Source organism: Cyprinus carpio, chromosome B1 (assembly GCF_018340385.1).
Source record: "Cyprinus carpio isolate SPL01 chromosome B1, ASM1834038v1, whole genome shotgun sequence".
Lineage (NCBI taxonomy): Eukaryota > Metazoa > Chordata > Actinopteri > Cypriniformes > Cyprinidae > Cyprinus > Cyprinus carpio.
In genome coordinates, this window is record NC_056597.1 from 39,298,147 (window position 1) to 39,322,145 (window position 23,999).

The 23,999-nt window shown below is 34.3% G+C and overlaps 1 protein-coding gene across 1 annotated transcript in view; it reads left to right on the plus strand.

Moving 5' to 3' along the window:
- Nucleotides 1–23,999, plus strand: part of LOC109091604 (VPS10 domain-containing receptor SorCS3) — a 190,182-nt gene that overhangs the window by 155,022 nt on the left and 11,161 nt on the right. The window contains 9 exon segments of the mRNA XM_042716093.1: nucleotides 1,251–1,358; nucleotides 2,943–3,060; nucleotides 3,139–3,272; nucleotides 9,961–10,074; nucleotides 10,663–10,834; nucleotides 17,860–17,889; nucleotides 18,893–19,117; nucleotides 19,460–19,523; nucleotides 20,714–20,826. Of these exon segments, the coding sequence (XP_042572027.1) occupies nucleotides 1,251–1,358; nucleotides 2,943–3,060; nucleotides 3,139–3,272; nucleotides 9,961–10,074; nucleotides 10,663–10,834; nucleotides 17,860–17,889; nucleotides 18,893–19,117; nucleotides 19,460–19,523; nucleotides 20,714–20,826 (1,078 nt within the window).

Below are 23,999 nucleotides of genomic sequence, written 5' to 3' on the forward strand. Positions count from 1 at the left end.
TTTTGTTTGGCACTCCATCTGTCTGACAGGGTCGGTTCTGTGCTATTAAGATCGTTGAGGGAAAAAAAAAATCAGTCGTTGGTTTGGTGTAGATCGAACATGCTCCCTATGTATGAAAGGGTAGGTTATAAGGTTTTCGGCAGGACACAAAGGCTGCCAAATAACAGATTGGAATCAGTTTTTACATGGCGCACCATGGGAAATGTTCCATATTAAAGCTTCCTACTTATCCCCCCGAGTTCACACATTGGTTCCTTCTTCAAATTGGCCCTCCCTGGTTTTGCTTCAGTGATGTTTAATCCTCCAGAGTCCTAAATCTTTTTTCTCTTATCACTCAAAGCGTTTGGCTTTAGTTTTAGGCCCACTGAAGTGTGGCACCTTCATTTTTTAGTTCTCTTAAACAACTCAAGCGAAAAGTAAGTGGAGACACAACTGTGGAGGGCAGTCGTGTCATTTCCTGCAAGTATGACTTCAAATAACACCCTTGACTGTATGTTCTCTTAATGGATACATGTCAACACTAACTAACACTAACACACGACTGTTGCTTTTAGCAGACCCGAGACAACTTGGAAGCAGTGCCAGTGTGCATCGTCGCAACCTTGTTACACATGCTAGCCGACTTTTTGCACCTGTAAAATGATGTTGATAAGCTGTCAGAAAGTGTCATGATCAGACTTGAAGAAAGAAAGTTCTCCAGCTTGTACTTGCTTCTGTTCCCTCCAATATTTGTAGACGTTTCTGTATGTTTTCATGTTCCGTCTGGTTTTCTTCAACCTCTGCTTTCTTTTTTTATCTTTATTGTACTTTTACTGGGTTTTATGTATCTTTGCTTTTTGTTTATATCTTATTCCCTCTGAAACAGATTATTCAAAGTATAGTTCAGCCATAAATGGAAATTCTTCACTTTCATTCGCTTACTCTTCCAAACCTGCATGCAGTGCTGGGTAGTGACTGATTACATGTAATCTGGCAATACGATACAAGATTATCCTATTTAAATCAATGTGATAAACGAGTTAAGTTGAAAGTAATCTAAAAGTAATTAAAAAGTAGTCTTATTATATAACCTAAAATGTGTAATGTAATGGATTACATTAATAACTGCATTTTTTTATGTACAGTAATCTGGACTCATTAACAGACTACAATTTACAAGTAATCTACCCAGCACTGCATGCACAACATTCTTTTGTTTGGTTGTAGTTTTGTCATCCATTGACATTTGAACATCTCAATGTCTTCTGCAGGATCAGCTTTGATGAAGGTCGTCAGTGGACGCGTCACAGTTTCTCAGCAATGCCGCTGTTCGTGGACGGTGTTCTGGTGGAGGCAGGTGCAGAAAATCAGATCATGACGTAAGTCTATAGAGGTTTGTTTTTGACCACCGTCTTTCTCTCACACACGCACACAGCCTGTGCGTCCTCATTATGTCCTATTTAGTACAGAAGAATAGATTCCTCTGAGCTCTGAAACCTGTTCGTTCAAGAGATACACTAGTGAGGAAAGGTTAATTAATCAGACTCTTAAGCTAATGTTGTTAGTCTCAGTGAAGCAATGACACTTCTCATTATGTCTCAGTGATGGTATATAATATAGCAGGGTCATGACGTACTTTTTAATTATTACTTTAAACACACATTAAAAAAAAAAAAATCTCTGTATAAATAGGACTGAAAAACAGGACTGAGATTAACTGGAGATTATTGTTAAAAATAAACTATAACAGAGGGATCTGCAGAGCGGTAGGTGCTACACAGACAGAAACAGCACAAGATTTGGTTTTTTTTGTTAAACATTTTTATTTTACATTGTGTTTTTTTTTTATTATTAATCTGGCTGTCTCAATATTACTTCACTTTATGAAGTGGTTTCATAGTCTTTTTCATAAATCTTTGTTCTGTTTGTTTGCCGTGTTCACAATGATTAACTCTTTCCCCGCCAGCATTTTGAAAAATGTTGCCAACCACCACCAGCGATTTTGATTATTTTCACTAAAATTTGATGCCCTGCAGTATATTTTGCTGTATGAATATTTGTATATGCAATACACCAAAATAAACACCAAAGCCTCTACTTTTAAACACACACACAAAGAACCAATTTTATTCTAGCTTAAAGCATTCTTTTTTTTTTTTTTTTTTTTTTTATCAAGACTTGAATATAGGTAGGTTTCACAAAAATGTATAATTTTGAGCAAAAAGGTGAGTAAATCACATTTTTATCAAAAACTACATCTGGATCATTTTCATTACGATTATCGAAGCATAACATTATCCATAACATTATGCACTTTTATTTTCTTTTAATTTATATTGTTTATGATGATGTTATTTTTAATTTTTTTTTGTTTGCTTATGGTTTTGTTAGTTTTTTTTTAGTTTTTATTTTGTGTTTTTGTTTGGGAGGTTTTGTACTCATACTGAAGATGTGTAATAGCGCCCCTGAGTGTATAACAGTGAAAACACGTAAAGCCATAAAAACTCATCAGTGGCGGGGAAGCGTTGTCTTCTAAATGACGAGATAACTCGTCAATGGAGGGGAAACAGTTAAAACAAGGGAATTAAATCCTAATAAGAATGACATAAGAAGTATTTGATTATTTATTTAAAATGATTTGTGTGTGTGTTATCCAGTTTAGTCAAGAAAGTATATTATATCAGACTTCATTTAGAAAAGAATGAACTACATAGGGCATTGTTCACTCTGAATTCAGATAATGCTACAAACCCCATATTGTGCAATTTATAAGATACAGGGTTATAGGAGTTTATTGGATGGTGAAGTTTCACAGGATTTCTCACTCCGGCCTCTGGAGATGTACCTTTTTGCAAAGTTTTATTCCAAAGCATACACGTCTGGACCAGCTAATGAAAGTCTCCTGGTTCACTTGAAAATGAGTGAGCTGTATGAGAATTAAACATTTATTTGTTAATTGGCAGGTTTTTCGGACACTTTAGTCATCGTTCTGAATGGCAGCTAATCAAAATTGACTACAAGTCCATATTCACCAGACGGTGCACAGAGGGAGACTACCAAACTTGGCACCTACATAACCAGGTAAAACGAAAAACAAGCAAAAACACCATTTCTAAATTGCAATATCGGTTGCAACTGACTTAGATATGGTTTTCTTAGGGTGAGCCATGCATAATGGGTCAAAAGCAGATCTACATGAAGCGTCGTCCAGGAAACTACTGCATGGTTGGATGGGACAACTCCAGGATCCTGTCTGCAGAACCCTGCATTTGCAGAGCACACGACTTTGAATGGTGAGTGAACAGCACACACCAAATGAACACAGCTAAAGATCCACCCACTGATCCGACAGCTCCATCAGTGATTTCCTGCAGGTATATCTTTTCTCGTGATTCTAGAAGAATTATCTTGAACGGTTTAATTTATTTTAGTCTGACTGTGTTATTAATTTGATCTGACTCCAATTAAAGAAGGTCTCAAATGTAAACTGATTCTAATTATATGCTGATCATCATTTTAGATGTGATCTTAATTTAGATATTTGATTATTATTATGGGGATTCACTTTGCTAGTCACGTTCTCACAATCTGGCTAGTCTGAACATAATCAAAGTTTACAACTAATAAGATTAAGTTTGGCCACCACATGCTTGCTCAAAACAAAGTAGAATAGCAAGAAATTACTATATTTATTCAGTTAGGATGTATTAAATTGATTAAAAGTGGCATTAAAACATTTACTGTATAATGGTATAAAATATTTTTATTTCAAATAAATTGAATTTCTATTCATTAAAAATCCTGCATTACAGTTTCCAGAAAAATATGAATCAGCAGCTGTTTCTAAAATTGATAGTAATAGGAAATGTGTCTTAAGCAGCAAATCCAGATATTAGAATGATTTCTGAAGGATCATGTGTCACTGAAGACTGGAGTGATGGTGCTGAAAATTCAGCTGTGCCATCAAAGAAATACATTATAAGTTATAATGCTTTAAAATAGAAAACAGTTATTTTAAATTGTAATAATATTTCACAATATATTAAAATTTTTACTGTATTTTTTTACTGTATTTTTATTTATTTATTTACAAACCCGATTCCAAAAAAGTTGGGACACTGTACAAATTGTGAGTAAAAAAGGAATGGAATAATTTACAAATCTCATAAAGTTATATTTTATTCACAAAAGAATATAGATAACATATCAAATGTTGAAAGTGAGACATTTTGAAATGTCATGCCAAATATTGGCTCATTTTGGATTTCATGAGAGCTACACATTCCAAAAAAAGTTGGGACAGGTAGCAATAAGAGGCCGGAAAAGTTAAATGTACATATAAGGAACAGCTGGAGGACCAATTTGCAACTTATTAGGTCAGTTGGCAACATGATTGGGTATAAAAAGAGCCTCTCAGGGTGTCTCTCAGAAGTCAAGATGGGCAGAGGATCACCAATTCCCACAATGCTGCGGCGAAAAATAGTGGAGCAATATCAGAAAGGAGTTTCTCAGAGAAAAATTGCAAAGAGTTTGAAGCTATCATCATCTACAGTGCATAATATTATCCAAAGATTCAGAGAATCTGGAACAATCTCTGTGCGTAAGGGGAAAGGCCGGAAAACCATACTGGATGCCCGTGATCTTCGGCCCCTTAGATGGCACTGCATCACATACAGGAATGCTACTGTAATGGAAATCACAACATGGGCTCAGGAATACTTCCAGAAAACATTGTCAGTGAACACAATCCACCATGCCATTCGCCGTTGCCGGCTAAAACTCTATAGGTCAAAAAAGAAGCCATATCTAAACATGATCCAGAAGCGGAGGCGTTTTCTCCGCCACTTCAACACGTATTTTCCAGGGTAAGACACACCGTAAATAAAGCGCAGTTTTCCTAGCAACGACTATCACGCAGTAGTCTAATGAGAAAACGAGGCAAAACACTTACAAACTGCTGTCCTTATCTGTTGCTCGACTGTTTCTTCATGGAGATGTGTTGATGCCATGAAATTTAAAATCAACTTATTTTTCCCTTAAAATAATACATTTTCTCCGTTTAAACATTTGATATGTCATCTATGTTGTATTCTGAATAAAATATTGAAATTTGAAACTTCCACATCATTGCATTCTGTTTTTATTCTCAATTTGTACGGTGTCCCAACTTTTTTGGAATCGGGTTTGTATTTATTAATAAATAAAGGCAACTTTGGTGAACATGAGAGACTTATGCTCATACACTTTTATCGGCCTCAAAACTTTTTATTTGATAAATTTATTAGATCGGTGTGTTTAAAATTTTGATATTGTTCTTTTATTTTATTCAGATATTTATTTCTTGAGTCAATATATGAAACCGTTCAAACGGAGCAAGACCTGAAACTCCTGCAAGCATAAAATGTGGTCTAGATTTTCTGTTGTTTTGTATCCTACTCTGCTCTTTAGGTGGGATCGCAGGTATTTATAAAGCTGCATGGCCTTCATGTTCTGTTCACTGGTGATCCGGGAGCTGTTTTTCAAAGATCTCAGAATAGACATAGTGCTTCTACACCAGTGGACTGGTTAACCCCCTCTGTAGGGTCGGTGTAGGTGGGAAAGGTGCCTTATTGAGGATCAAGATGCATGGATTCAGACAGTCTCTGGGCTTTTAAAGGCCGCAGGGCTGAGAGGAGAAAAGAAGATCGAGGTTCTTTATCATCGTAGTCTGTTGTTGCCTGTCTGGAGGTTCTTTTAAAGTATATATAAATACCTCAGGATCTACATAATTTATCACATTCACAGACTAAGTGTTTTATCTTCTTCCAACAATGCACAGTGTATCCTTACTTTGTCTTTAATATGTTCTTCTGTTCTGTTTGATCTTGTTTTGCAGCAAATAGTACAGTTATTAATCTCAGTGAAGGGATCTTAACATGCTTTCAGATATGTGTTCATTTGTGTTCTGTATATGCAAGTAGTCCCCAGAATGCCTTTTAAGATTTACTGTGCATCTTTAATTTGCCCAGTACTTTGATTATAATACTAGAATTTTTCATTAAGCAATGCTCTGTTCAAAATATGAAAGGAATGGAACCCCCTAAAAAGTTAACTTAAAATCATTTTACTTTACTCCCGAAAAGACATTTGATAATGTGTTGTTTTTTTATTATTGAAAAAATTCATTTTACTTTACTCCCGAAAAGACATCACAAATAATGTGTTAGTTCAGTAATCCTGAAAAAATGTCTGAAAGTTGATGGGAGGACATCTTAACTTGACTGCATTGCTGTCAGATACTTTATATGTCTACACTATTACCTCTGCCATCACAGCAATCTTCCCTTGATAACTAAATCTGTAATTCAACTTCCGTCCTATAGTTACATTCCAAATCCTTTATACTGTATAAAAGACTGAGCTGCAGCACATAGTTTAGCATCAAACATGTATTTCCTTTTTTATCAGGGGAAATTATTATAATATGTCAACTTAAAAAGAAAAGGAACATGATGTTATTTTTGCTGTTTTGTTTTTGACGGGCAGTTGAGAAATGAAAGAAAATAAGCAATTAGGACATGTTGCATATTAGACCCAAACCTACATGTTTCAAATGAGCACTTTCAGAGTTCAGAATTGCAACTTTTCATTGCTTTTTAACATCAAGCCATTAATTAAAGTTTGAATAAACTTAGGATTAGTTCTGCCAGAACAGAATTGTTTTTTTTTTTCTCTCTCTATCTCTTTGTGTAAACAAATTAAAGAACCATAATTCACAGTTATTGCATTGCATTGCAACTTATTTTTTTTTTTTTTTTTTTTTTTTTTTTGGTAATGCATTTTGTGTGATTTGTAGGTGTAATTGTCTGGATGATACAGACATGACAAACTACTAAACAGATTTAATTTGCATGCTAATTTATTTTAAATTTTTACCCAGTTCTCTGTTTATCTTAAATTAACCAGATACAGCCAAGCTGTGGTACTTTTTTTTTTCTTCCATTGAGCCTCATTTCTGAATGAGAAAAACTTTAGCAGCTTAATTAAGTCCATTAGCTTCTGTGATATTTTGGTTTTATATATTCATTGTCCAGATCAGTTCGGCCCACCGGTACATATTTCTTCCTGCAGTTTTAAGATAGGAACATGCTTGAAAAACAAAACAACTTTTGCTAACTTCGCTGTGATTCACAGAACTTTTAATTGCAAAAAACAACTTGTGACATGATATGCAGAGTAATTATTCTGTGGAATATAATATGTTGTCTCTTTCCATTAGCTCTGATACAGAGAGCTCATCTAATAATTTTTATTGGTTTAGGTTGTGGTGTAAGAATTAAAAACGCATCTTCTAGCTGCAGATATAAAATATGTGATACTGACAGAAGGACAAAGTAACATTTGTAATTAATTTGTTGCGAGGACAACTGTAATTAGGGTTTCTTCATTTCTTCACCTTTTATAATAATAATTGCAGTATAGCCTGTGTGTGTGTGTGTGTGTGTGTGTGTGTGTGTGTGTGTGTGTGTGTGTGTGTGTGTGTGTGTGTGTGTTCATGGCTGTAGCCAGGGTTTGAACATTAGTGACGTCCGGGGTGGAGTTAAGAATTGTGCTATAATAACCCCTACAAATACAACTCATTATACACACTAAACACTTTAAAAGAGACAGACATGTAGATGTTTGGGGGATGAACACTTTGAAATTATACCATATTTATTGCAATAAAAATTTGTTAATATTTTACTATATGGGTGGATAATTTTATTAATCATGCAACGGTAACATTACTGTTATAGTTTTTTGTTAATATTCATTGCTATATAGATGATAACTTTGTCTAGTGCTCTTATGAATGTTTTTAGCATGACTTTGTGAAAACTTACTACTACTATACCCTACTGAATGAAATAGCATAGACTTTTTCATGGCTAGTGTTTTTGCGGGCTATTTTATTTCATTCTGTAATCTACTTGTTCTAGATCTGTGTACTACTAGTGTCAAATGCTACTGTTTTTGACAGCGTTGATAACATTTCTGATGAATAATATCATGATATGTTTTGTGTTTGCCTTACAGAATGTGCTATCCTGTCAGCAGTAACCTGTCCGTAGGCTTTTTTGATTAGTTTAAGTTCCGGTGATGCAGTGTTGCCAGATATTGCTATAAAAACGAATATAAGAAGAGAATATAAGTAGACCGAAATTTTTTCAGATATTTTTTAATATGTTTGGATAAAGATATTGATGAAGATATTGTTGAACTTATTATTTGATTTATTGTTTGATTTGTTGAATTAAGTGAAAAAGACAAGTCCAAAAATCCTTACTATAGCTGGAACTGGCAACACTGAGCCCGCACCCTCACTCATGAGTCACAATTCTCTCAAGCCTCGTTCACTTCACCAGTGTCTGGCAGCGATCATTTTCATACCACAGATGCTAAACATTCTTGCAAACTGTCTAAACTGAATTATATCTCTCAAGCCTCGTTCACTTCACCAGTGTTGAAGTGCGAACATGATGTCAAAGTTGTCCTTGAGAGTTTTGATCTACTTCAAAAAACTACTGTATATGTATATATTTTCCTTTATTAAAATGTGTCTTTTTTTTGGATACTACTGCTGCCATCATGATTCTGAACAATTGAGTAGCTGCTGATTATTAGGTATCAGTGATATAGAAACCAGTTCTTTCTTTTTTTGGATATTTGCAAAGCTTAATTAGGTATCATTACTAAACCAGTCAGTAATTCAGACTGTAATTCAGAAACTCAATTTCTTCTTACTTATGAAAGATTTTTTCTCCAAAAAAAGTAAGAAATGTCTTGACCATTTTACATCATTACTACCTCACAATATCAGATATTCACACCATCACACATTATACTAAAATCCACTTCAAAGATGATCATGATTTTTTTTTTTTTTTTTTTTTTTTTTTTTTTTTATTATTGAAGGACACTACTTTTTAGTTTTCAAAATTAAGGCGAGGCAAATTTATTAAGAAATTTAATTATAAAACCAACAAGAAAGCACATACATTAATACAACTACAATGATACAAACCCAGTGTAAAAAAGCTTGACCTTTATGCCATTGACCATGGAATTTTTTTCTTCTTCTATGGTACCATTAACTTGTGGTGTACCTCAATGTTAAATCTTGGGAGCTGTTTTATTTTCGTTGTATTTGATCCCTTTAGGTTAAATTTTTCGTAAACATAATATTCTGTAGCATTTTTATATAGATGATACCCAGCGATCCCTTTAGGTTAAATTTTTCGTAAACATAATTTTATAGATGATACCCAGCCATACCTTCCTTACAGTAGGTGCTGGATGGCAGCTTTATATTTACATAAAACAACACTACATTTGTAAGGGAATAATCTGAGCACTAGCACACAAATATCTTTTAAAGCTTGACTCTTATCTGAGTACCGGTTTGGAACTGCTCATAATTAAAAACTCAAATGTGTGGTGCCAAAAGGGACCATGTGGTCTGCTGGGTTTTGTTGTGGATCAGTAATTAATTGATAAATCAAAGCCACCGGTGATATACTGTATGAACGTACATTTACTTCAGCAGGTTCCAGGGCTTCTGGGAGAAGAGAGAATTAAAAGATGTTAAGGACATACATTGATGCCTGCAGCTCTCAAAGAAGAAAAGACATTTGTCATCCCAGAATTAATACATCTCAATGGCTTCAATTGTCTCAAGGGCATAAAAGAGGGACATGCTTGAATACAAGATGTGCCGCTGTGCATGAATGAAAGGATGTACAGGTAGTTTGGAGAATGTTTTACAGGATAGGCATTAGAGAACAGCATTAAAAAATGTCACAAATTAGATTTGAACTTGCGATGACCTTGTATGAAACTAGTCAAACATACCTGGAGTGAATTTATGTTTTATGGATGGATTGATATCTCAAACGAGTCAAAATTAAGAAATGCTATTTATACGAGAGATTTTTTTTTTTTTTTTTTTTTTTTTTGTAGTGATTATGGATTTGAGAGAAGAGGGGATGGAAACTGTTTGCCTGCATTTTGGTTCAACCCTTCCACATTGTCTCGAAGCTGCAGCCAAGGGCAAAACTACCTCAACAGCACAGGGTAAGCTGTCTGTTTACAACATGCACACTTTTCATATTTCTAGCACTAAACCAATCATGTGTTAGGAAATGGTTATTTTTAATTAAGTGAGCCATGATTTAAACTTACGGTGCTGATGAGCAGGCACAAGCCTTATTGACGTGAGCAGGTTTTAAACTTTCTGGAGATTGTGGCGTCTGTCTTTACGACAACTTTCTAGACAGACAATCCATACAAAGAGACCTAGCTGGACAGATAACACTGTGTAATGGAAAGACTTAATTTAAACCTAATTTAAAACCAACATCAGTCAGAAAGCATATCCATTCAGAGCAAGAGTACGAAATTACAGACAAGGAAAGAAACAGAGAAAGAACGCGATTATCATTTTCAGAGATTGTGTCACATAAATTGTCGCCCAAACCCATTAATCCAGCAATAAAAAAAACAGAGCTACTCAGAATGGATCTATCAGGCTTGTTGTATTCAAAAGGATAAATACAGTGACCCAGACACTAAGTCACAATGTGAATGTCATTGAGCCATCAAATTGTTTATCTCAAAAGATAGGTGTTTCAAACTAGTTTTTGATTTCTTTGTGTGTTTCAGGTATCGTAAAGTGGTAGCGAATAACTGCACAAAAGGAGTGAAGGAAATGTACACAGCCAGGAAACAGCAGTGTCCGAATCGCCCCCCGCGAGGTTTAGTCCTGACGACCCATGATGACAAACTCACAGCCAACATGGGCAGCAATGTGACCTTCCTGGTGCGGCTAGAAGAGGTGAGATCATCACAAGGGTCATCTGAATCCAATGAACTCAGCTAATGGAAAATCATAGTCAGATTATCGTATTCGGGGATCTGATCATTTAAAATGCGGCATGGCCAGAAGCTATAATTATGGGCCTGGTATTAAGTCAAGACCTAAATTATACAATAATAATTATTAAATTGATGCGCTAACTCCATGTGAGCAGATTATCAATGATCAGTTATCTAGATGTCCATATAATAGATTAATGTATTATGTCTGTTAGCTAAAGCATTGGTTCTCAACTGGTTTTGCTTCAGATCTCAGATTTCAAGTGGAAGAAACAGTATCTTTTTTAGGGGGGCAAAAGAAAGTTATAATTAGACACAAAGACTTTGAAATTAACGACAAAAGACATGGGATGTGTTTTTTTACATTTTAAGGCAAAACATCCAAAGTGAGTAGGTACTAATACATGGTAATAGATAATAGAAATAAATACTAACAGATATCACCATACTTATCCAGTTGCTTGATTACATTAAGAATTGCAAACAAAAATGGCAAGTTTTGTTTTCAGAATACAAATGATTGTTAACTTATTAAATATTAACTAATTTGCATAAATACCCAGAATAGAAATCTTAACATTGGATAGCCAGGTGCATGAATTCTTGTTACATTTTGTTGACATATTAGAGGTTAAGGTTTTACAGAGAGGATCTTGGATAGCTCTTTTTTTATTGCTTAATAAATCAGAAAATACAGTCAACTACTGTAGGGATATCATTTTGTTAAAAAAGGCAAAACAGGCAAATGATACATGAGCCAAACTGTAAAAACGTTCAGAATATTTTACAGCAATAAAGTTTGGTGTATGCAAGTTCTACTGGGGTGGAGAGTTCTTGCTCAGTGCATGAAGGAAAAAAAAAATAATTCCTTTAAAAAAGTGTGTAGTGTAATTTGGATGTTTTTCCACTAGTCTGAAACAACAAGCCAAACAGCTCAAAATTGACCAGTGCTATAATAATAATAATAATAATAATAATAATAATTATTAATAATAATTATTAATAATAATAATGGTGTATTGTGTGTTGTCTTGTAGTGTGTTTTGTGTTTTGTGTTGTAATTTATTTTTTTTTGATCAGAAATAATAATTAATATGTCCGAATCAACCAGACTACATTAGCATACACCAACAAAAGTCATTTTCAAAGTCAAGGTTCAGGTCAGAAATAGCACCTTGAAGGAATGGTTCAACCAAAAATGAACATTTGCTGGAAATTTTAATCACTCTCAGACCAGCCAATATGTTGATGAGTGTCTTAATCAGAAGAGATTTGGAAGACTTTAATTTGCATCACTTTGTCACCACTGGATCCTCTGCAGTGAATGGGTGCCATCAGAATGAGAATCCAAACAGCTGATAAAAAAATCACAATAATAAACACATCACAAGTAATCCACACCACTCCAGTCCATCATTTAATGTCTTGTGATGTGAAAAGCAGCATGTTTATAAGAAAGAAATCCATCATGAACGTATTTTATCTGGCCAAAAAATATGTTTCCTCCAGTGAAAAAAATCCATCCCGTTCTCTCGTGTCAAAATTCACCAGCATGTTTGTTTAGGACTGTTTTTGCTTGTAAACGGTGCTTGGTCTGTGCATATGAGTTTTTCAATGGAGAAAGCAATTTTATGCAAAAAGACTTGCATTTTAGAATGACACAGTTGTTTGAAGTTAAAAATGTGTTGATGGATTTGTTTCTTATAAACACAGCTTTACATTTTAGGATGTTAATTAATGGACTGGAGTCATGTCAATTACTTGTGGATCATTGTGATGTTTTTATCATCTGTGTGGACTCTCATTCTGACGGCACCCATTCACTGCAGAGGATCCACTGGTGAGCAAGTGATGCAATTTTAAATTTCTCCAAATCTGTTCTGATAAAGAAACAAACTCATTTACTTGAATGTCATGAGGGTGAGTTCATTTTCATTTGGGGGTGAACTATTCCTTTAAGATAACAACAGATTAGAGAAGATATTTCAGCCAGTTATTGTCAGTTATTGTATAGACACAGTTGTGCTATAATTTAAAACATTTTTACTGTGCTGGTTTATTATTGTGGTTCCAACTATTTTATATTAACCTCCCCCTTAATGACACCATCACAAAAAGAACCATGAGTGGTTGCTTTACATGTTGGTCAGGCTATTTTTTTCTGTCTAAGTGGGCTGTTCTTGGTGGACCAGACTTTCAGACCAGTCCGACTAAGTGAGACTATCATTGAGCTCTATATGTGACCGTTTACACCCACATAGGTCATTCTGACATTCTGGAAACTTTCCATAATTTGGTGTCCTCTGCTTCGAGCTGTGCTGGAGCTCTGGCGGATGAAAAGGCTTCACTTGTACAGATGGTATGGTGCAAGCCTGATACATATTACAAGCCTGCTGGGGAATAGCTTTTCATTGAGGTGCAGTGCACACATGGTCACACATATTTTCTCTTGGTTTCTTTCTCTCTCTCTCACACACACACACACACACACAGACACTCGCTTGCTCATTCCAGGTAAAGTGTTTCTCCCTAGGCGTCTCACCACAGCAGAGTTGTCACATTACAGTATGATGAGATGAGGAAATGAGGGCTTATTCCTTTCATTAAGAGAGTGGGTGCTAGTAAAGAGAGAGAGAGAGGGAAACAGATAGTGAGATGGGCTAAGAATTCTATCTATTTATATTCATGAGGGTCAGAGCCGGGGCTGTTTCTTAGGCAAATCAAATGGACCTTAATATTTAATGCCTTTAAGGTGCAACACAAGATTTTTTTTTTTTTTTTTTTTTAACAGAGAAAGCAGTTCAAGGTTGGAAAAGATAGAAGCAGAGAAAGTTTATGAGGAAAGAGATTAGCTTAGTTTATTGTTAGATATCTATCTGTTCATCCATCTTTTCATAATTTTAAGTATAAACCTTACTAAATGTTGTTTCTTAATTTAAGCTTAAAATGAAAATAAGAAGCCATTGTGGTAAGAAAACAAAAATAATAATGTGTATATATATATGTTAATATATGTTTTCATTACACAGGTGCATCTCAATAAATTAGAATTTCGTGGAAAAGTCATTTATTTAGTATTTCAACTCAAATTGTGAAACTCGTGTATTAAATAAATTCAATGCACACAGACTAAAGTAGTTTACGTCTTTTTTTTCTTTTAATTGTGATGATTTTGGCTCACATTTAACAAAAACCCACCAATTCACTATCTCAACAAATTAGACTATGGTGACATACCAATCAGCTAATCAACTCAAAACACCTGCAAAGGTTTCCTGAGCCTTCAAAATGGTCTCTCAGTTTGGTTCACTAGGCTACACAATCATGGGGAAGACTGCTGATCTGACAGTTGTCCAGAAAACAATAATTGACACCCTTCAAAAGGAGGGTAAGCCACAAACATTCATTGCTAAAGAAGCTGGCTGTTCACAGAGTGCTGTATCCAAGCATATTAACAGAAAGTTTTGAGTGGAAGGAAAAAGTGTGGAAGAAAAAGATGCACAACCAACCGAGGAGAACCGCAGCCTTATGAGGATTGTTAAGCAAAATCGATTCAAGAATTTGAGTGAACTTCACAAGGAATGGACTGAGGCTGGGGTCAAGACATCAAGAGCCACCACACACAGACGTGTCAAGGAATTTGGCTACAGTTGTCATCTTCCTCTTGTTAATCCACTCCTGAACCACAGACAACGTCAGAGGTGTTTTATCTGGGCTAAGGAGAAGAAGAACTGGACTCTTGCCCAGTGGTCCAAAGTCCTCTTTTCAGATGAGAGCAAGTTTTGTGTTTCATTTGGAAACCAAGGTACTAGAGTCTGGGGGAAGGGTGGGAGTAGCCCATAGCCCAAGTTGCTTGAAGTCCAGTTTTAATTTTCCACATTCTGTGTTGATTTGGGGTGCAATGTCATCTGCTGGTGTTGGTCCATTGTGTTTTTTGAAAACCAAAGTCACTGCACCCTTTTACCAAGATATTTTGGAGCACTTCATGTTTCCTTCTGCTGACCAGCTTTTTGAAGATGCTGATTTCATTTTCCAGGAGTATTTGGCACCTGCCCACACTGCCAAAAGCAAAAAAGCCAAAAGTTGGCTATGACCGTGGTGTTGGTGTGCTTGACTGGCCAGCAAACTCACCAGACCTGAAGCCTATAGAGAATCTATGGGGTATTGTCAAGAGGAAAATGAGAAACGAGAGACCAAAAAATGCAGATGAGCTGAAGGCCACTGTCAAAGAAAACTGGGCTTCCATACCACCTCAGCAGTGCCACAAACTGATCACCTCCATGCCACGCCGAATTTTGGCAGTAATTAAAGCAAAAGGAGCCCCTACCAAGTATTGAGAACATGTACAGTAAATGAACATACTTTCCAGAAGGCTAACAATTCACTTTTTTTTTTTTTTTCTATTTTTATTGGTCTTATGAAGTATTCTAATTTGTTGAGATTTGTTGTTAAATGTGACCCAAAATCATCACAATTAAAAGAACAAAAGACTTAAACTACTTCAGTCTGTGTGCACTGAATTTATTTTATACACGAGTTTCACAATTTGAGTTGAATTACTGAAATAAATTAACTTTTCCACAACATTCTAATTTATTGAGATGCACCTTTATATATAGAGAAATTGTCTAATAATAATGAAATATCAGTTTACATGTCTAATAGTTATTTTAGTTATTAATTGTTATTATTAATAATACATTTTATTTGTATTTCATAAAACCTGTGCTTCATGTCAGGAAAAAAAAATGATATAGATTTTAACAGTGTAATATAAAATAATACAAATACATAAAGTTAAAAACAAACAATTGTATAGTCTCTATTTGATAAACAACAACAACAACAAAAACAGTATTTTGTTAAATATTTACACAGTTTAAAAGAACTGTTTTCTTTTTTAATATATTTTAAAATATAATTTATTCCTGTGATGCAGAGCTGAATTTTCAGCATCATTACTCCTGTCTTCAGTGTCACATGTTATTACTTCAGAAATAATTTTAATATGCTCAAGAAATATTTCTTGTGGCTTAATATTTTTGTGTAAGCCATAATGTTTTTTTTTTCTTCAAGATTATTTGATGAATATTTCAAAAGAACAGAATATATTTGAAATCTCTTCTACTATAAATGTCTTAATTCTCACTTTTGATCTGTTTAATGTGTCTTTTCTGAATAAAAGTATTTATTTATTTTCAGAAAAAATGAAATCTCACTGATCTCAAACTTCTGAGTACTTTTCGTTGTAAAGTTTTACTAAAACAGTATTTTCCTTCTAAAAAATATATTTATAAGGTATTATTCATGTTGATATTTTTACTAGACAACTGAATAAAAATGCTAATAATTCATTAATTCACTCATTCATTCATTCTGGCAGTGAAATGGGGGTGGAGGGGTTTATGTGTTCCAGGATAGCAGCTAAACTTTGTAAACTGACTTCCCTGAAAAAGGAATTTGTCTGATCCTCGTGACCTCAGCACATATCCTTCATGTGCTGCTTATACAGTGTTACAAATTAATATCCTAGTAGCATTAGGCTACAATGTGCTAATGGCAGAAAGAGAGAAAGGAGGGGGATTTGGGGATGCATAAGCACGGATTTGGGAATTATTCGCACACACACACGCACATGTATGATTTAGCGTTCTTTCACTTGCACCCATAACCAGATGTAGAGTGTTTAGGGTCATGGACTTCAACTTCCTGATCCTCTTCTTTCTTTTTCTCTGTTTTTGATGTTTTTAACTGGCTGGTTTAGCAGTTTTTGTTTTTTTGTTATGGGTGTTTTTGGGGCCTACTGCACCCGGGTGCAGGAACTGTTTCATTGGGCATGAAGCCATGTTTATATTTTAAAAAGATAAATTTATAAATAAAATTGCCATGAGTAAGAATAAGCCTATAATAAGTATAATACTATATATATATAGATATATATATATATATATATATATAATATATAATATAATAGATACTATATATACAATGACAGTCTATAAGAAGAATATATAGTATTATTTAACTATCTGATCACATAATATACCTAAACAAATAAGCCATGAAATTTACTAACGTCTTTTTTGTATTTTGAATATGCCTTGGCTGGTTTAGCAGTTTTGTATTTATATTTTTTTGTGTGTATTGCATGGGCTTAATAATAAATTAATTACATTTTTTTGTTTGTTTGTTTTCTGTAGTCTGATGTGCTGTGTGCAGGAAAACTTTCACCATGAAGCCAATATAATACTGGAATATTTTTGATGTGAATTATATTGTATTATTTATATCAATAGTTGGAAGTGTATATATGGCAGACTGTTATTACTGTTTGGATTGGATTAAATACAAATAAGAAATGTAATTTACTGAGGATTCATGATTTCCTCCCACATATTCAACTGGAAAAAAATATATAATAATAATAATTATTATTATTATTATTATTATTTATTATTTTAGCTTACAAAATGGCAGAATGCAGATTTACAGAAGACTCGCTTAGAGCCATTTGAGTCATATTTATGGTTATATTCCCTATGCAATATCCTATCTGGTAAACAGCAATTATGATTGCGGTGGATTGCAATTGACCCATCAGGATGAGTTAGCCAAACCAACACAATATAGAGTGTAAAGTATATATTACGTATCAAAAGTAATATGATGGGTTCCCACAGGAAGCTGAAATACATGCTGAGAGGTAATTCATTTGACGCAGTGAATGTTTTCTCTGTAAATAAGCGGCTCCTGTGTCTGGTTTCACACACCTCATCTCATATATGAGGCAGAGTTATGGCAGGAATGAACTCTGGGGCTGAAAACAATGCTTGTGTCTGAAAGCAGATGGGCCGGTGTCTGTGGAGCAGAATGGTGACGTTACCCGCAGCTGTTTTTGGTCGCAGCTGCCAGCCTCAATGATTAAGGAAAGTGTGCTAGAGAGTTGTTGTAATAATCAGGCTTGGCTCTGCGTGTTGTTTTTAGGGTGACTCTATGAGGACAAACATTCAGCTTGTATTAGTGTTGTTTTTATGTTGATGTTATGTGTAGGTTTCAATTCTACTGGGACAAAGATTCAGTTGATGCGTGTGTTTGTCAAATACACAGGTGATTGATTAGGTGATTTTGGATAAATTTTTTAAAAAATAATAGGGGGTTGTTTTGTCCTGATGTGTATTAAATACCGAAGCAGAATTATTAATAAACATTGGTTGGATTATTTAAATAAACAACAAATTGCGGAAAGATCTTAGATGAATGAAAATATGATGACATAAATGATAGTAAGGACCAATTTTAATGATCTACAGTATGTTCATTTGGTCATTTGTTAATGTTCATGTCTTTGTGCATACTTACCATGTATGGGTCACAATAGTCGACTAGTTGTCCAAATAGTTTTTTCTATACTTTATTTATTGATTTATTTATTTTTATTTTTGACAAAGTTTTGATATGTTTATTGCTAATGCTTCAGTTAACATGTTGTACTTTTAGACTGTTAGCCCATTAAAACTCTCTTTGAAAAGTTACGTTTAAATGCATGTATTCTCTACAGCTATACACATGCTGACTGACTTCTTGGCACATTTTTTTTCTTTTTTCCGCTGCGAGTGTTGCATTTTTAAAATGCTGTGCCAAGTTAAAAATACTTAAACTTTTAAAAACAGGTCTCAAGACCCCTGCGTTCTATTTCCATTCCTTTGCTTTCTGTCTAGCTGTGTTTGAACAGCGTCCAATTGTTGTTTTGTGTCTGGCTGTGTTTGAACATTTTTATACTGGGCCAAATAGTCGACTAGTTCCCTTTCAGTCGGTCACTCTTGACATCACGTCTCTGACTGACGAATTGGTCTCTACCAACATGATGTCTCCGTTCCCTCCTTCAGGGAACGAGGGTTACATACGTAACAGAGACGTTATTCATCCCACGGGCTAGTTGATTTTGCAAAATATTTCGTTTTTGCACACCCCTTGCCCTGTTTGATTATCTTGTATTGTCTGTGTGTGTGTGTGTGTGTGTGTGTGTGTGTGTGTGTGTGTGTGTGTTTGTGTTTCAGGCCCTGTGGAGCATATTCAGCTGCTGGCTCCATATGTGGTCATTAAGAATAAGGAGGTGAACTTGACGGCAGTGGTCTGGCCTTCTCATTTCAGAACGCTCACCTATTTCTGGTGGCTGGGGAACAACACGGAGGTACAAGCAGCTCCTAATTACAGATTTTCTGCCTCGCTTTGTTGGGCGAAGGCCTCTGAGACATTTTACGGTAGAAGATAAACAGAACAGGAGCAATGAACCGTTAATATTGTAGTTCTTGTTCTTGTCGTTTATGTGGTATTTAGATGTGTTCTTTAGTTTATGCTTGTTCGCCCTGAAACATCAATAAAGCCGTTGGCGCTAATCATTTTAAAAGAGTTTTCTTTTAAGGAAGTCATTGAGCATACAAATAACAAAAACGTGATTTTCTGTCTGCCATTGGATTGCGTTTTGAATTTTTTTTTTTTTTAAGGTGTATTATTGTTGAGATAGAAATTTATTGATTTGGACATTTTTATTTTTGTTGTGTTTGTAAAATGTTTGTTGGTCTAGGTCATTGTTAAGTTGTAGTGAGGAGACTCTATACTACAGGACACCAGAAGCATCGCCATACAAGGTGAGTGATTACATTCAGACAAATATGACATAGTATTGATGACAGGTTCTTCACTTTAGATTTCTACTTTTTTTCTTTCTTTCTTCATACATATATATGACAAGGTCACATTAAAAATGCCTTGGAAACTTTCCATCATGCCTTAACTAAAAATTAAAGAACAACCAAATAAACCAAGGAAATAACTCGCACACTTCCTAAATGCTCCAATAAATAAATAAATAAATTAATTAATTAAAATAAATATTTTTTACTATTTTAAAGCATTTACCAAGTATTTACCGAGCCATTTTATATACTGTGTGTGTGTGTGTGTGTGTGTGTGTGTGTGTGTGTGTGTGTGTGTGTGTGTGTGTGTGTAGCCAGGTAGGTTGATAGATAGATAGATAGATAGATAGATAGATAGATAGATAGATAGATAGATAGATAGATAGATAGATAGATAGATAGATAGATAGATAGATAGATAGATAGATAGATAGATAGATAGATAGATAGATAGATAGATAGATAGATAGATTTTATTTAATCTTGTGTATTTGTGATGTTAGTTTGTTTGTTTGATAGATAGTTATATAGATTTTGTTTGATGTAGTGTGCATGTGTATTTTGTGATTTTTGTTGTGGATTGATTTTGTTTTGATATTGGTTTGTTGTGTGTGTTTTGTGTTATTATTTTTTTTTTAATTAATTAAAGTCCATAGTTCACAATCCAACAGTATATGCTCTTTATCAATGTTTTTTTGATGATTTTTTATATAGGTTGTTATATGTTTTTTTGTTTTTTTTTTTTTTTTTTTTTTTTTTTTTTTTGGTGTTTTGTTACATACATAAAGGCCTATTTTTCAAGTTACTTTTTCCTCTTTACTTTTTTCCTCTAGGGTAACAATGTATGTATAAATAACCCTAACCTTGATGAAATGTATAATTGCAGCTTTCTGAGTGTTCAGAATTACAGGAAATTGTCTCTTGACACTGCAAGCTAGTCATAAAAACTCCCTTCTGGCAACTGCCAAATAGACTGTAATCATTTTTGTAATCAGCGCTAACCTTTCCATACCTGTCAGTAATGATAACTCTGCTACAGCTCGACTAAATCATCTGGAACAAATCACAGATAGAAGGTGTTGGGCATCTTATGAGAGAAAGAATTAAGGGTCTGTCTCTGCTTCTCTCTTCCTCTGTGACAGAATTCTTCAAATCGCTTCTTTTATCTTTCTCTCCTAATCTGGACGAGGCCAACCCCGACATCCCGGAGTGGAGACAGGATGTGGGTCGGGTAATTCAGAAGGCTGTTCTACAAGTGAGTGGGAATTTATTCTACGGCTGTCTTTTCCTGGCTCATCTCTGTAGCTCCTCCAGATCCTGGTCAAATACCTCCCGTTGCCTTGATTCCATCCTTTGTTCTTGTCCCTTACACTTTGCTTCTATATTTTCCTTCACTGAAAAATAGTTTAATTACTAGATATATTCAGGGAAGATAGGTAAACATAGATATATTCAGGGAAGGTGAAATTAACACAGGGTTATATACAAATATATATATGGATATTATATATTTATAAACATATATATATATAATATGTTTTTTTTTATATAAACTGCATCTGCACTCAGTGGTACTTAATTCATTGTCTTCCAGGGAGGTGTTTGGGTGATGATGTAGGCCTGCAGTAATTGTGTGTGTGTGTGTGTGTGTGTGTGTGTGTGTGTGTACTTAAAAATCAATAAATAAAAAATTATACTATTTAGATTAAAGCCTCCTTTACATCAAAGAAAGGAGTCTGTCTAGTAACAACAAAATTAATATTTAAACTGGAAATCAAGACAAGAAATAACAATGACTCTTTGCTTAAATTTTAAATAATTATATATAACATTTATTAATTTTATTATTTTATTTAGATTAAAGCTTCCATTATATCAGAGAAAGCAATCGGTCTAGCAAGAAGACAAATTAAATTACATTTATTCTTCTTACTTCATTTGTAAATTGTTTTTTGAGCATATTTGATTTGATATATGCATGAAATATAATATATATAGGAGGCACATATTTAGATATTTTCACTGGAAAACAAGACAAGAAATAATAATGTCTCTTCACTTACATTTTAAATAATTCTATATTAAATGTATTATTGTAATATTTTATTTCGATTAAAGCTTCTGTTATATCAGAGAAAGTGATCTTTTAATTGTATTTTATTTATTTATTTATTTTTTTTTTTTTTTTTTTAACTTCATTTGCAAACTGATTTTTACCATATTTCATTTGATGAATGGTTAACAAGTATATATATAGGGTTAGGATTAGGGTTATAAAATAAAAAAAGTAAAAAAAAAATTAAAAAAAAAAGTATAAAAATATCTAAATATGGTACATATTTAGATATTTTCACTGGAATATAAAACAGATTACTAATTAAGAAAATGGCATTTTTTGTAATGTTTTATTTTGTCTCTCAGGAGGGATCAAGCTCCTCATCACACTAAGGGAAGAATTCCTTAACCAGTTAGACCACTTTTGTCACATTGCAACCTGCCTCTTTTTTGCTAACCACCCACAATCCATTTAACCAGGTGATAAATGCACTGAAACAGCACCACTCTGTGTTTAATTTAAGTCATTGTCTTTCATTTCAGCACAAACACACATCCTTTATATGTAAATTAGGCTATTTAGGCTTATTCTAGATATCACAACTCAGCGCCTGTTTTCCTTGTGCAATTAACATCACAATATTACTGCCCGCAAAAGGCAGGCTGTGAATTAAACTTCATTTTAAAGAGATGATCGTGGCAACAGTTATAACGGGGCATATTTCCAGAAGTGACATGTAGATGAGAACATTTTGAAGAGCCAGTTCAGATGTCTGGATCACGGTGATGGAGTGATGAAGTAGTAAAGTGTATCTAGTACTCACCTAGCTCTCAGAACTGACACACAAGGTCACAGTAATGTGTTCTACATGTGTGATTTTGAGGGCAGCATTAATCAATTTGCATAATTCCTAGTGAATCACTAGCCAGTAAACTGCACTCAGTGGGAGTAATTCATTGTCTTCCAGGGAGGTGTTTGGGTGATGATGTAGGCCTGCAGTAGTGTGTGTGTGTGTGTGTGTGTGTGTACAGGTTTTTCTACACTGGTGTGGACTTAAACCTGTATACACACCAACACATGGGGACTAAATTGAGGTCCCCATGGGTACAAAAGCTTATAAATCATAGAGAATTAGTTTTTTTGAGATTGTAAAAATGCAGAAAGTTTTCTATGAGGGGTAGGTTTAGGTGTAGGGTTGGTTTAGGGCAATAAAAAAATACAGTGTGTGTGTGATGGACAATGGCGCTAGTGGTTCTCAGTTGTGTTCAGAGCTGACAGAGAGATTGAAGTCACCGCTGGTCGATACGTTGACATTACACTCGGTGCACATACACATGTACCTGAGCTGTCAGTCCAACCCTGGGATCGTCGCAGTTCAATATTAAATGTTCTTCGAAGTAGAATTGTATCCCAGTAGTTTCAATAGGCTACATAAAGTATACTGTATGTGATAACTTAATAATAAAACAGGACAGGTTTGGAATGTTCAGAGGTGAAATAAAATGAATGTAACATTTAGAAAAGTCTTTACTGTCACTTTTGATAAATGTAATGCTCCTTAGTGAAAGTATACATTTCTTTCTTTCAAAAAAAACCAAACAAACAAAAAAACGTATTGTCAATGTTTAAAACATTTGTGCTTCTTAATATTTCTTTAATGAACAGAAAATTCAAAACAATTGAATTTTTTTGAAAAAATTAAAAAATGTAAAATTCATATTATTTGTTTTTTTTGGTGAAATAGTATTTGTTAGTTAATGTATTAAGTAACCTGAACAAACAGTGATGATTGTTTTCAATAGTTGTTCATTGTTAATTCATAAGTAATTAATAAATGCAGTAGAAGTGTTTATGCTTAGTTAATGTTAACTAAAGTTGTTAACTAATATTAACTAATGAACCTTATTGTAAAGTGTAACCATTTTTTTTTTAACACGAGTTGTCTTAAATTGAAACAACGGCGTAAGCTGATCTGTTGGACTTCAAATGGTTTAGTTTGGTATGGCTTGTTTATGGTTGTGGGTGTGTGGTCTTGATGTTCTTTTAGTTGCTTCAGTGATCGAAAGACATACGAAAGGAAGAGCCCAGCTAAGACCAGAAAACCGGCTTAGTCTGGTTTAAAGTGATTTTTCAGCTTCTTGTTTCATTAGGAAAACTGGGCTCATCCAGCCAGCCATTTTCTATCGCTATTTCAGACATAAAATACAAAAATACAGTGATCCCTAAATATCAAAATTAAATCTAAACTCCGTTATACAGAACAGAGCTTTAGAATCTGCCTGAGAACAAAGTCAGACCAGCTGAGCACAAAGAGGCTACTGATCTCACATCTGCTCGTAAAGTGCACACATACCTCTGTCTTCTACACATGC